Source organism: Pelobates fuscus, chromosome 7, assembly GCF_036172605.1.
Source record: "Pelobates fuscus isolate aPelFus1 chromosome 7, aPelFus1.pri, whole genome shotgun sequence".
Classification (NCBI taxonomy): domain Eukaryota; kingdom Metazoa; phylum Chordata; class Amphibia; order Anura; family Pelobatidae; genus Pelobates; species Pelobates fuscus.
Window position 1 is genome coordinate 171,447,469 of NC_086323.1, and position 14,920 is coordinate 171,462,388.

At 40.3% G+C, this 14,920-nt stretch overlaps 1 protein-coding gene across 3 annotated transcripts in view; it reads left to right on the forward strand.

Moving 5' to 3' along the window:
* Positions 1 to 9,540, forward strand: part of BOD1 (biorientation of chromosomes in cell division 1) — a 35,490-nt gene extending 25,950 nt beyond the window's left edge. For all 3 annotated transcript variants that reach the window (XM_063426925.1, XM_063426927.1, XM_063426926.1), the window contains 2 exons: positions 8,240 to 8,297; positions 8,394 to 9,540. In XM_063426925.1, coding sequence (XP_063282995.1) covers positions 8,445 to 8,954 — 510 coding nt within the window. In that variant the 5' untranslated portion in view covers positions 8,240 to 8,297; positions 8,394 to 8,444 and the 3' untranslated portion in view covers positions 8,955 to 9,540. The remainder of the gene's footprint in view (positions 1 to 8,239; positions 8,298 to 8,393) is intronic.
* Positions 9,541 to 14,920: the final 5,380 nt, after the last annotated feature.

A 14,920-nucleotide genomic window follows, 5' to 3' on the forward strand; every position in this document is an offset into this window, starting at 1 on the left:
CTCCGGCTTTCATGCCAGCAATTATAGTGTCTCTATAGGCTCTGAGTTGAACCATATCAGCACCATTTACATTCCAGTCGGGATCGGTGTTAGGATAATGTGTTGCGGCCCATGCTGCTGGATTGGCTTGATTCAAAGCACGGGCTCTATCCTCTAGCGCTTTAATGGCCGCTTGATTAATCCTTGTCCTTTCCTCATTGTTAAACAAAGTCATTAATAACTGCTGGCAATCAGCCCATGTCGGGTTATGTGTCTGAACTATCGAGGTGAACAGATCAGTCATAGCTTGTGGTTTCTCAGTATACGAGGAATTGTGGGTCTTCCAATTCAAGAGATCGGTAGTCGTGAACGGGACATATACGAAGACTGGGTCAGCATGTGCCATTTGACCTGCGGCATCGATATAGGCTGACCCGGGATTCAGACGAAGAGGCATCTGATAATGTTTTAATTGTTGGGTACCGGTCAGTTGTCGGGTTAGTATGGGGCTACGTAGAGGGGCGTCAGTTAGAGGTTCCGGTCGGGGGGTAATAAAGCATGAGGATGTGGGAGCTTGGTTTTGGGAAAAGTTAGTAAATAGAACACTTCGAGCCGAGCTAGAAGAAGCTTGACCGGAAGTCTGAAGTGGCGCCAAATCAGGATATTCAGATCTAATGGGGGTTGGTTCTGGTTCCGGAAGGGGAGATTTAGTACGAGAGGGAGTGGATTCTGTACTAGAGGAGGAAGCGGAAGTGGATGGGGGCAATGGGGGAAGGGGTGCAGGACTTCCTGCATTCGCGTCACTTCCTCTTAAAGGAAAGTAAGGGGGCGGCAAAGGGATCTCGGACTCAGGGGGCGTGTCCAAAATGGGCCTAACACCAGTCCTAGTGGACAAACAAGTCCTAGCCACCATGAGGCGACATTGCTCCTCGTGGCATGTCTGAATCCATTTTGGCGAGTCATTTACGGCCTGTCTCCAACAATCAATATAAGGAAACTGCCCGTAAAGTTCAGGCCTACCTGATACAGCCACGTGTAAGCGCTGTACCAGAGTTGGATCCAAACTGCCACGTGGCGGCCATGCCGCAACCAAAGTAGGCCACTCCCTAGTACACAAAGTGACCAAACGTACAGGAGACATTTTAACCCCAAAATCACATGTTTTGAATCCCTTTTTAAAATTCTTCACCATACAACCTAAGGGATCCGGAATCGTTGACTGCGACGCGCCCATACTTATCAATGGAACGTCGTTGACAACGAATACTATGCACGTGTACTTTTCAACAGTCACACCCATTTCCTCTGGCAACAGCACCACGTGGTACGGTTACCAAGTGAAACGTACACAATAACACAATAAACACTCAGGGAATTCCCATACACACACAGCTGTTACACCAGTCACTAGATAATCAATATTATGCCCTTTGGCGAAACTATACAGTCACCCACGCTATAATTCTCTATATATGAATTACCCGTCTATAACACACCCCAGTAACATCGTCTTTTACAAATAGCGGTTACAGTACGGTTAGCATAGGTCAAAGCACAATTTAAGGTCACAATACAATTATTAGTGGTTATGGTGTTAAACATGCAATAGACGACAATGATTAGTACTTATATACAGTGTCAGTAAATATACAGGGTTATGGTACCGTGCACTATGATACAGCAACACACTATTAACACTCTCGCTAGACGGCTGAGCTCGCGCTATCTAACAAGATATACACTTTACTAAACAATCTTTAACACATTTACAATTCCCAACTAAACTATTGGCCAGTACCTTGAATGGACTACCTAAAACTATGTACACCCGTTTTGGTTAGCCACACTGCCCAAGCACCACATATAGCGAGCTAGAGGACCGAATTTACACAGACGCCTCTTAGTCGATTACTATCAAAAATCTAGTGGGTTCCAAATTTACACGCCTTCCCACTTAGCCAAGATAGGTTGAGAGCTAGCGAACCGAATTTACACAGGCGCCGCTTAGTCTCCCGGTCCCTCCGACCTAGCGAACGTAATATACACCCTAGAACGCTAGTCTAGACAAGACACCGGTGTCCGGCTAGGGCTATTTACACCAGAACCCCGCCTGACTAACCAAATCAAACGGTCTGACTAAAGAGCGTTCGATTGAGCGGTGCGCCTTCGCTCCTTCCCTCCGACAGAGGGGGCAGATTCCATACACAAATAACCCCTTATGGGCCTACCGCATAATCGGTATACCCCTAGTGGGTCTGCCGTCTAAAACAGCAGTTGTCTTACCTCCTCGTTCCTGAACCTGAGTTCACACTCATCGACGGGGACACCCCAGCACTTCTTACGTAGAGGCCGATGATCTCCTGGACAACAGACCAGTGGCGCCGAGACGAAGGGAGGTCCACGCAGAAGTTCAGGGGTGCAGCCGTAGAGAACGTGGGCAAAGATAGACCGTCTCACGCCTCTGCCTCTCAGCTACCGTTGAACGATGAGCTTCCCGGCCAATGCACCAAATGATACCGGAGAAACTGACGGAAGCAAAGCACAGAGAGATGGACACAGGTTTCTTCAGGAAGGAAGAGATTCTTTATTGGATCACCGATCGGGACTCAGAGGGACTAATGTCACCAAAATACAGCAAGTTCTGAGCCCCGGACAATAGTGCAGGCTCCTTATATAGGCACATAACTCCTCCCATATTAAGCTCCACCCGCACATTCTCTTGACCAATCAATACAAATAAGAATTAACTTCCTGCTTGACCGCATGGCCTGTCCAGCACAATGGAGGAGGGGAATACTACATCCTGTATTCTTGCACATGCTCCGTACACTACTGATCGTATCTTGCCTCGTGCAACCAACTGATCGATACGTCAGCATATGCACGTACACATGCCACGTGGTAATCTCGGCCTACTAAATTTACTTTTACCGAGATTCCACCACAGTTTAGTATACATGGCAATGTTATGATTGCTGGATTCACACACTTTTACTGACGGTTTTTTTGACAACCACTAGAGGCGCTTTCATGTTGAGTCAAGCTCGGTTGTTAAACAAATGCTGCAGCTGGACCAGGATTTTGCGCCGTCCGCCGCACTAGCCTCTTAATGCTTCCGCATGAGAAGCATTGGATTAACTGAATTCATCACAATTGGTGATCTTAGCCATAGATGCAGAGCCACATGAGCCAGGCCAGAGTGCTGCAGGATATTGGGTAAATAAATCGCTTACTTTAACCCTTACTGGGAAAGCATGAGGGTGGGGGGAGGGGGATGACCATAGTATAAGTAGTTAGGACACTATAAAGTAGGAATAAATGTTTGTTCTTTTTTTATTGCTATGAATTTGCAGTGTGCTTTTTTACATTCAATCAAAATAATCACTGCCTAGAGTCTGATTCAGGAATTCTCTTTGCTTATTGGCATTCTAAAAGACTGCTTTTGTGGTGCTAGTATTGTGGGCTATAGAATGGTATATTAAATGATTACCTGATTATGAACTAAACCTGCATCCCAGTCTTTTTGCACTCTTTCTTTGGGCCTCAGAATGGCCATGTTGTGATGGTAACTGATGACTGCAGACTAAACTCTCAATGACTGTTTTTAGAGAAGTCAATATGTGCAAGGTATAGAGTCTGTGTTTTTTTTTTTTTTTTTTAATTCTTTTTTTTATATATATTTTTTTTTTTGTATTGACATACAATAAAGGAGACCATAATTAGCAGATATATTCGGTTAAGAACAGAAACCGTTTTATATCAGATCGCATATACCGCTCTTTGACATATAAAGCTTAGTGTAATGACATATGGACCGTAATTGTCGTGTCTGATTTGCGTGTTGTTATAGGTTGTTCCTGGCTTTCTCTTTATTGATCATGTGCTAAGCATTATTGTGCTCCATCATCGGAGATCGCCGAACACGGCGGTGTATGGATAGGAGAGATCGCAAACAATTCTTACGTTCCATGTTTGTGATATATGTCCGTCTCTCTGGAATGCCTCATGGTAGTCAATATTTCGATTTTTATGAAACATTAAAGAATAGAAAGAAAGAAAGGTAAAGATCCGAAAGGGTGGCGAGGGGGGGGAGCTTTCCATGAAAGGAGTGGGCAGTTTGTCAGACGGGTCATGTTCGTATTAACTTCCCAGGTTAGAGTTTTCCCAGGGTTCCAAGATCTTCTGAAAAGTTTTTAAAGAGCCCCTTATCCTAGCCGTTAGGTTGTCCATCAAGTGGACCTCTTTTATCCTGTTTATGACTCCTGCCATGGGTGGTGTGTCCAGTTTAAGCCACTCTGAGGCTACGGCTCTCCTAGCTGCTAACGTAATTTTGTGGATGAGCTTTTGTTCACGTCTAGTCCAACCATCTATGGATCTGTTTAATAAGGATAGCCATGGATCTAGGTCTGGGGTTCTAGAAAAAACCTGCGACAACAGGGCCTGTATTAGTTTCCAAAATTTGACCATCTGAGGGCATTCCCACCACATGTGGACATAAGTCCCCCGCAGGCCGCAGCCCCTCCAGCACACATCTATAGGGTTTTTTTGTCATTTGATGTAGTTTAACTGGTGTAGTATACCCGCGAAGCATAGTTTTTACAGATTGTTCCTGTAGGGTAACACATACGGAAGAGGTATGGTTAGCCTCCCAAATCTCTTGCCATTCTATGCCTTCCAGTGTTTCCCCTAGGTCTTTCACCCATTGATCCGTGTAGGCTAGTTTACCCCAATCCCTGGCTTCTGAACAGAGGTGAGCATACATAAGCGTTATCATGCCTTTAGGTAAGGTTTCTTGAAGGCAAATGCGTTCAAAGAAAGTCATCTTTTGCAGGGCTGCCGCTTTGATGTGTGCTAATTTTGCGTAATCTTTAAATCTGAGGGGGCAAGGTGGCCCCGCTGTCTTAACGTATCAAAAGTGATGATCTCTGTTCCCTGATACAATTGGCAAATGCGTTGTAGCCCTATTTGCTCTAAGTTTTTGAAGGCTCTAGCTGTCATTCCGGGGGCAAAGGCCTTATTGCGTAAGTATGGCATTAGAGGAGACGGGTCAGATGCTAAGTGAAACTTATGTTTAAGAGAGTCCCACATCCTCAAGGAGTTGATTATAGTCGGGAAGGTGACCCTTATCTCGGGTCTGTGTTCTTTAGGGACCCACATGAGGAGCTGTGGAATGTCCGCGCCCGTCATGAGACTCCACATCTGCCCATTTCCGTTCTCCTGGGGGAGAGTGCATTGCCACTTGAGGTCTGTGTTTCTTAACCCCAGGGTTGGGACTCAAATTTTCATACTGGTTGGAACAGGTACAGAATATTAATCAGACTCCATCGAACTGGCCACAGTGGCTAAATTACATAGTTGTCCTGCTTTTGCCAGTGCCAATTCTACTATTGGAGTATAGGCGGCCAAGGTAATGCCATATTTCTCAGTCAAAAAATGTTTTATCAACAAAATGTGTGACGTGGACTAGAATATGAGGTTTCTCTGGCTACTGGAAGGTTTACGCTGAGTGATGGTCGAATATTATAAGAGCATCATCTCCTTCTAATGGAAGCTGCTTGTCTTACAGGAGTTCAGCTCACTGAGCTGTTAAGAGTCTCTAGAATGGTGAAGGATGCTTTCCAATGGTGCAACATTCTGAAAAACATTTGTTATGCAAAAACTATAAAGTTGAATGCATGCAAAAACATTTTTTAAGGGTCTAAAACCTATCAAATACATTAAAGCTGTGGCTGTGCCTGGTATGACCCTTTTTAAAAACAGACTGTGCAGGCTGTTTTTACCTGTTGAAACAAAATGGTAGGTGGGAGGGCCTTGGAGATTTATGTACCGACAAGAAAAGAGAAAAATGCAAACGAATAGTGTAGTAGTCACTTTGAGATGATAAAATAAGGGATAAGATGTGCACTTGCACTTTTCAGGCGCTTAAATCCAGCTCCCACTTAAGCACCTGAGTGATGTGACTCCCACCTATGGATATAACTTGGTTCTTCTGTATCCAGTAGTAACTACTTGTCGGGTAAATTATATCATATAAGTAGAAGAAGAAGAACAAGATAAAAATAGTAATATGGTGTAGTAATTACTATATAGAATTCCAGTAGTAGGTAATAAAAAAAAAAAATTTAAAAAATAAAACATATTAAACTCGCGTGTTATGGAGCCTAGCAATGGCTCCTAGGATGTAGTGCTAAGTGGTATAATCCCGACTCTGATATATGTGGGTGGTGCATATTCTCTCTGTACAGATATAAAAGCGAAGAGGAATATATATAGTGCACACCGTGATGTAAAAGTGTAAAAAAAAAATGAAATAATAAATTATAAATTGCTTAAAGGAACACTATTGTCACCAAAACAACTTTGGCCTAATTAAGCAGTTTTAGTGTATAGCTGATGCCTCTGAAGTCTCAGCTCAATCCACTGCCACTTAGGAGTTAAATCACTTTTGTTTCTGTTTATGCAGCCCTAGCCACACCTTCCCTGACTGTGACTGACACACCCTACATAAAAAATAAAAACTGGTTTCACTTTGTCAGATGTAACTAAGTTTAAAAGTTTTTATCTCATGCTGTGTAAAATGAACTTTAATTACATACAGAAGGCTCATGTAGGGTCTAGCAAGCTATTGACATAGCAGGAGATAAGAAGATCTAAATTTAACAGATTTTGCAATAAAGGAAGGATAAATATTAGATGACTCCTTACAGGAAGTGTCTAGGAAGGCTGTGCAAGTCATATGCAGGGAGGTGTGACTAGGGTGCATAAGCAAAGTGATTTAACTCCTAAATGGCAGAGAATTGAGCAGTGAGACTGCAGGTGCAGATCTATACACCAAAACTGCTTAATTAAGCTAAAGTTGTTTTGGTAACTATATTGTCCCTTGTTTTGGTAACTATATTGTTTTGATAAAGCCCACTTCAGGGTAAAACAGTAGACTTAGATTTTACTTTATTACAAATATTTTTTTTGTTTTAATAATAAAGTACTTTTATATATATATATATATATATATATATATATATATATATATATATATATATATATATATATATATATATATATATATATATATATATATATATATTGGACCTTTTATACTGCTGCTTCCTAAACTCTACATCCTTTGTGGGGATACAAGCCACCTATGCACTTAGGACTAAGTACATTTTCATTTATTTTTTTACATCACTCTGTGCACTATATATATATTTGTTTTTCTCTTATATCTGCACAGATTAGAATCTGCACCACCCACATATCCAGGAGTGGGGATCATATCACTCCACACTACATCCTCGGTGCCATTGCTCGGCTCCATAACACATGCGTGTAATTCCATATACTTGCCTACTGGAATCCTATATAGTAAATTCTACACTATATTACTATTTTTATCTTGTTCTCCTTCCACCTATATGAGATATCCAACAAGAAATTACTATTGGGTACATAAGAACTACACTATATCCATAGGCTTGGATCATGCTGCTCAAGTGGCAGCTGGATTTAAGCTCCTGAAAAGTGTAAGTGCACATCTTAGTTCTTGTAATATTGATAAAATAAGGGATATTACACTATCCGTTCTCGTTTTTTTTTTTTCCTTTTCATGTCATTATATTAACTTCCAAGGACATTTAAGGCGTTCCACCTACCATATTGTTTCATCTGTCTTTTACTTAACCCGGAGAAAAGAGAAACCGGACACGGTTGCTTAGCTGCCGATTAGACTGCATCAGTAATTACGCAAGCGCTCAATTCCTCTTTGTAAATTCTGTTTTCACCTGTTGTCTATTAATGCATAAGTTATTAGCATAATTTTATTATAAATTGTACACATTGAGAATTGGATTGGAGAGTTAAATTGGCTTATTTTTAAGACATAACCAATATATTATTAAGCAGTATATGAAGATTTTTTTTTATATTTTTTAATGAATAGTTATAAATGTAGAGTATTAAGCTGCTTAGCTCGAGTTATGCCAATGATAGAAAACATATGTATAGGTGCAGAGGGAAAGATTTCTTAAAGTGGTGTGTTCTAAAAACTGTTCTAACGTACTAAAAGTGGGAAGTGCCCATGGAAACCAGGTGAACCAGCAGGCATGGTCCATTGGTCACCATGCCTCTTTTACATGTTTGCACTACTTTTTAGAATGTAACATCACTGTCACCCAGAATGTGGTAAGTGAACTCATTCTTTAGGAATAACTTTGCAAAAAAATAACAAAACCATTTTTCTTTCTTTTTTTTTTTCTTTTAGGCAATCATTTTATTTCAAATTGGTCTTCAGCGCAACAGTGTTAGAAAACTGCAGAGAGGTTTGTGAATATATTTTAAAGTTGTTCATCTTTAAGAATTTTTTTTTTTTTTTCTTCTATTGATGTTTGAAATTATTTCCTTGCTTTGTATTGTAGGTTAGATTTGGCGTTTAACGTATTGGAAGCTAAACAAAGCGCACAAAAACCATGGCAGAGAGTGGCAGTGGTACAAATGCCTCCTCATCAGCAGGGGGCGTCGCTAATGCAGCTTCTCTCCCCCCTGGAGACGCACAGCTCATTGCTTTAATTGTTGGGCAGCTGAAGAGCCGGGGGTTGTTTGATGGCTTTCGTAGAGATTGTCTAGCCGATGTGGATACAAAGCCAGCTTACCAAAACCTACGACAGAAAGTGGACAACTTTGTATCGACTTACCTGGACAAACAGGAATGGAGTGCTGGCATGAACAAAAACCAGCTGCGTAACGGACTGAGGCAGAGTGTTTTTCAGTCGGGCATGCTTGAAGCTGGCGTTGATAGAATCATTTCACAAGCTGTAGACCCTAAGCTAAATCATATATTCCGTCCACAGATAGAAAAAGCTATACATGAATATCTGGCTGCTCAGACAAAAGAGGAGGCTGCACCGAATCCTCCTCCCCCTCCTCCTCCTGAACCAGAGGAGCAGGACCCTCCTGTGCCATCTCAAAGTGCCTCTTAAGAGGGCACCCTCTTATGAAACTTCTGTGTCTTTAAAAAGTAAACAGCAAACTGCCTTTGCAAAGCCCTTAAATCGCATCTCCAAGGAACGCAGCTCCCATATAGTGGAGGAAACACTGAAAAACTGGATCATAATGTGGTCTTTTTTTATAGTAGCATCCAGGCTACTCATTGTCTGACTTTGGTCTAGATATCATTCTGAAATGTTCATATTTTATGTTTTTATCAATTCAAAATGAGCATAATTGGATGTTTTCAAGGGGGATAATTAATGCTGTTGGTTTACAGGATTGGTTTTGCTGTGCTTCCTTTGTAAACGTGATTATGTTGGATAAAGAATTGGGAATTTTTAATTGTAATGAGTAATACTCTCAATCCGCTATAATGTGGACAGCATGGCGTTGGTGTCTGCACAATGACTACCTAAAATATTTGCCGAATGTATGTGTGTTACCACTGCATATCGCTAAGTTACGTAGGGCTTTTTCTTTTTTAAATAAAATGTGTGGGTTTTTGTTGTGATTGTTTGACTATGCATTGAATTATCCAACTCTTATTATCTGAAAATAAATATTTTTGTTTATGGATACTTTTGTGCGTGTAGATTTATTTGGTAATATTTAAATTCTTATTGATGATGTGATAAATTGGGAGCTGTCACTTGATGTATACAAAAAATGGAAAGGTCTACTTGCTACACATGGAATATTTTAATGACAACTGGGCATTTGATTACAGAACATGGTAAAAAATGTCCACGTTCCAGATGTAAAGAAACAGAATAGTGGAAAACACACCAGCTGCATGCTTAAAGGGCTACTCTTAGCACCAAAACAACTTGATCTTAACAAAGCAGTATTGCTGAATAGTTCATGCCCGTGCAGTGTCACTGCTCAAGTTTGTCATTTAGGAGATACATTATTTTGTTTCTGTTTATGCAGCCTAGCCACACCTCCCCTGGCAACAACCTGCATGAAAAAATGAATAATTTTTAATCAAATGTGAAAGCACAGTGTGTGGTTTTACTTTGAAAGTTTTTTTATTTTCCTGCTGTGTTAGTTAAACCTTAATCGCACACAGGAGGCTGTTGCAGGCTGGTTATAGCAGGCTATAAACAAAATTCTTAATTAAACAAACTGTGCTAAAGCCATTGGCTCTGGCAAGCAGAATTTCACTTTTGCAGGATATACTATGGCTTACAGTGGCAAGTAATATTTGAGGCCAGGCTAGTAGCATGGAATTACACTTATATATATATATATATATATATATATATATATATATATATATATATATATATATATATATATATATATATATATATATATAAATATGTCACAGCTCTGGCACTCACCATTAACAAAAAGTATTTTTTTTTTTAAACAGAAATTACCCGGGTGCCTCCAGTGCATATATAAATAGAAAATAAATAGAGCACTCCTCAGGGATCTTATCAAGGTGTATTGAAGTAAACAATCAACGTTTCGACCCTCCTGGATTTTTATCCCCAGGAGGGTCGAAACGTTGATTGCTTACTTCACCTTGATAAAATCCCTGAGGAGTGCTTTATTTATTATATATATTAATGGGTTTTGTACAATGCACCTTTTAAGAGCCTGAATGCTAATAAGACACTGAGAATGAGTCTTTGTATTGAGCTGCAGCTGATTGTTCTACAAAAGAAGAATGTGTTCCTTTGTGACTGTGTTTCACAATCCAAATTACTCTCCATCCGTGCATATAGAACTGCAAGAGTTAACAAAATTCCCAAACTTCGCCTGGCTTTGGCTAGCAAACAATTTTAAGTAAAATATGATGGCAAATTAATAATAAAAAAACACATCTTATTAATAATGTTGAAGCAACTAGTTTTGTTCAGAAGCTTTATGGAGTTCAGTCAATAATGCAAGTATAATACTATCAATTTTATTTTCTATTGTGTAAGGTCTATAGGTAACTGTTTCATATTCTCATTGATCCAGAGAGAATTTTCCTAGTTTGGATCTCGCCCTTACCCCCACCAAGGTGCAATTAGAAATAGGTTCGCCGTAAATCGTTGCCACCTTTTTAGGCTTAACACTAGAAAGAGGGAAGTTATTGGCCTTAATCCACGCTTCAATTTAGTGGGTGTGCTGTGCATCTTGTGCAGTCCAATTCTTTGCTTATGTGTATTTCTTATCGTTTCTGTCAAAATGCTGAAAGTAGGCCGCTTATATACTTGTGTGTTACATATAGCTTATTGTCTAGTTTCTCATTTCACGTCCTGGCTCCCTGTTGATTTACTTACGATGCTTGCTTTAACTGTAGTGACCAATTGACGCAGTAAGATGATCTTATTACTAAAGAGCATATGGCTGACTTTTAATCTGTTATTAGGCATGAAAGCTAATTGACCTTTTAAGTGCTTCTTTATCTGATTTTAAGACTTAAGATCTTAGGAATGGCTGGATTTCAGCTAGTTAGCTAATAAAGGACCATGTGAATTGCTTATACATAATTTAGCTCCTCTAGTTTTTGCCCCATTTTTTCCTTCTCTCTAGCAAAGGAAGAACATTCAGAATTGAGGGCCAGATTTGATGTTAGGAACTTGCATACAAGCGCATCCTGTTACTCCCTGTATCAGCCCTACTTCCTGCTGTGCAAATAAAACGCGGTGAAGGGCCTCCTGGGACGGATACTCTGCCTCCCTGCCCCACTTCCTTTCTCTGACGTGTCTCCACGCACACTGTAGGGGCCGGGAGCGCACAGACGCTGCGCCTGCGCGCAATGGGATCAAGTGCAGCCAAGCGCCAGTCAGAAGGTAGTGGAGAACTGTGTGAGTAATGGCATTGCTACTGGTGCCTGCCTGCCATCCTGAATTTTTCTATGCGTTCAATTTCAGTAAGGCTTTTGACACTATTGCACATAGAAGGCTTATCAATAAATTGCAATCTTTAAGTTTGGATTCCAATATTGTTGAATGGGTAAGGCAGTGGCTGAGTGACAGGCAACAGGTTGTTGTAGTCAATCACTAGTGGGGTACATCAGGGATCTGTACTTGGACCCATTCTCTTTAATATTTTTATTAGTGATATTGCAGAAGGTCTTGATGGTAAGGTGTGTCTTTTTGTTGATGATACTAAGATATGTAACAGGGTTGATGTTCCAGGAGGGATAAGCCAAATGGCTAATAATTTAGGTAAACTAGAAAAATGCTCAGAGTTATGGCAACTGACATTTAATGTGGATAAGTGCAAGATAATGCATCTTGGACGTAAAAACCCAAGGGCAGAGTACAGAATATTTGATAGAGTCCTAACCTCAACATCTGAGGAAAGGGATTTAGAGGTGATTATTTCTGATGACTTAAAGGTAGGCAGACAATGTAATAGAGAAGCAGGAAATGCTAGCAGAATGCTTGGTTGTATAGGGAGCAAGGCATTATTGGCATCCTAATGCACTGTAGTGGTTATGGAGGTGCTTGTACTTTAACTTTAAATTCCATTTTCTGAGAGTCATTAATACTTAAGATGGCTATGATGTCATTTCCAAGTACAAAAAGCTAATTGCATTTGCCAGATTTAAAACAATTTCTTGTAAAATGTATCATTTGTCTAAAATGTTGTATACTTTGTCATCTTTCTCTAGTAAGCATTCATTAAAGGAAACCAAGCATGTGTAAGCATTGTAGAGATTGTGTGGTAAGACTCAGTTTAGCTGCGCTGTAACACAGTGATACAGAGTCCACAATAAATATGATATTACCAAAACTTCTGGAATAAAAGGGAATCATGACATGTCACACATGTCATGTGTCCTTAAGGGGTTAAACTGATTAGAAAGCTGAAATGAGTAATAAAATAAAAATATAGTGCAGACTATCTGAATTCGTACATAAAACACAATGGGGGTATAGGAGAGAACTCACATGGACCAGAGCCCTACCACCCCTGGCTACTTGAGAGGGAAGCTTCCCACACTATGCCAAAAGGGCCAGGATAACTTGTCCCCAGATGAGTATATCATCAGATGAATGGTTCTATGCAATGTGAGACAAAGAAGCAGAAATCCCTAATTGAATAGTATCACAAACACTTTATTTTAAAAATGGTTAAAAACTCTTACTTTGCAATTAGTGGGTATGCCAGCAAATCCACCCACATAAAATTATATGTATACAGCGTAAAACGCCACTCAATCACTTCCGGGTTTCGTCGGTCTCAATCGCGTGATCTCTCAGGGTCCGCCTCTCTAGTGACGCCTTGCGTGACGGGGACGACGGACATTAGCCCAGCAAAATAGTGATCCGTGAAGAAGCAGAAGAAGCCCGAGAAGGCAAGCGAAACTCGTTACGCAAGGGGTCACTAGAGAGGCGGACACTGAGAGATCACGTGATCGGGACTGGAGAAATCCAGAAATGACTCTGACTGAGTGGCATTTTTACTCTGTATACATATACTTTTATGTGGGTGGATTTGCTGGGGACAAGTTATCCTGATCCTACACCAAGTTGTGAAAAGCAATTAAATTTACCTGTAACCAGCAGAGACCGTTTCCTCTCTGCAGCCTGATCCACCTACCTGGATTTCCTAAACATTGATGATCTTTGTCCATTCCAAAGTTTCTCACAGAGAAGCATTGCTGACGTGGTGCATACGTAGCAATCACCACAACCTGTCAGTCTTCTTCTTCCTTTAAATCTAAAGGAGGAAATGGTTTTAGTGGCTGTCGGTTTGACAGTTACTAGAGATTTGTTTTTGACAGCAATGACATTTGTTTAACATTGTCAGACAAGCAGGGATGGGTTTCCTATAAGGCAGAATAGGCATCAGGTGAATGCCTGATGTGGCTGCCTAGTCTACCTGTTAAAAGCCACCTATGTTCTGACTGGTGTCTGCTGCTTGCTGACCTTTGGGATTGTTATATTCAGTCTAAGAGGTCAGGACCATGCACAGATCAGACTCAGACTGAACACCGCAATCTCTTGGAATATAAGTGAGGATGGCTGGCCAGGAGAAGGGATAGGACTGGGCAAAATCCAAAGTAAATGTTGTCACAGGGCCCCAACCTTGGAACTTGTCTGCTGCCACCAGACATATTTGGGGATTTGCTGCTCACCTCTGCTTTCTGAAGAAGTCTTCTGAGATGAAAAACGTCGAGCAGAGTTGAGCAGCAAATCCCAAAACTGGTCTGGTGATAGCCCCTTTTACGAATTCTGAGGTTGGGACCCTGTGACAACTTCACTTGGAAACATTGGAAACGAACTGCCTTTCATCCAGTTGGTGGGATTCCTTTTATGCGCTTTTGCACATCTAAGTAGAATGTGTCTCTTTTTAATGTGTGATTTATTTTGCTTTAATACAACAAGAAAAAAATTTATAGTGCACTATGATGATTTTTTTTTTGTTTTAGTTTTTTCCTTCTTCTTTCATAAGGATATACTTTCTCCATTGGTAACTATACTAATATTGTAGTGATAGTGGTACCCTGTTTCTATGTTCTGTGAAAACTAATAGCATATATGCATAAATTCCCCTCTAATTGTAAAGCGCTGCGGAATAAGCTGGCGCCATATAAATACCAATAATAATAATAAAAGCACTATGTTAAGATGTAGTGGATTTCTAACTGAGTATCTCTTTAAAATGTGCTGTGGGAATGTCAGACTATAGCTTTGGTTAGTACAATGCAGGATAAAGCAACACTGTTCAAATTTTTTTAAATGTTTAATCGAAAGAAGATACTAAAAATGCCAGTTTACTGTATACTATAAACTATTTACTAAGACGGTTTTTTTTTTGTCTGTTGGCTTTATGCAACCTCTTCTTTCCTTCTTTTTAAGCTGTAGTCTGTAAAGCACTGGTCTGGTTCGAGTTTGTATCATCTTATTGTACAGGATCTCTGAGCCTGTGGACAGATAAGAATATCTGGTTTGTGATTTATAAAACAGTGCCCCTATTCAGTAAACAAGACACACCAGTTAATAGC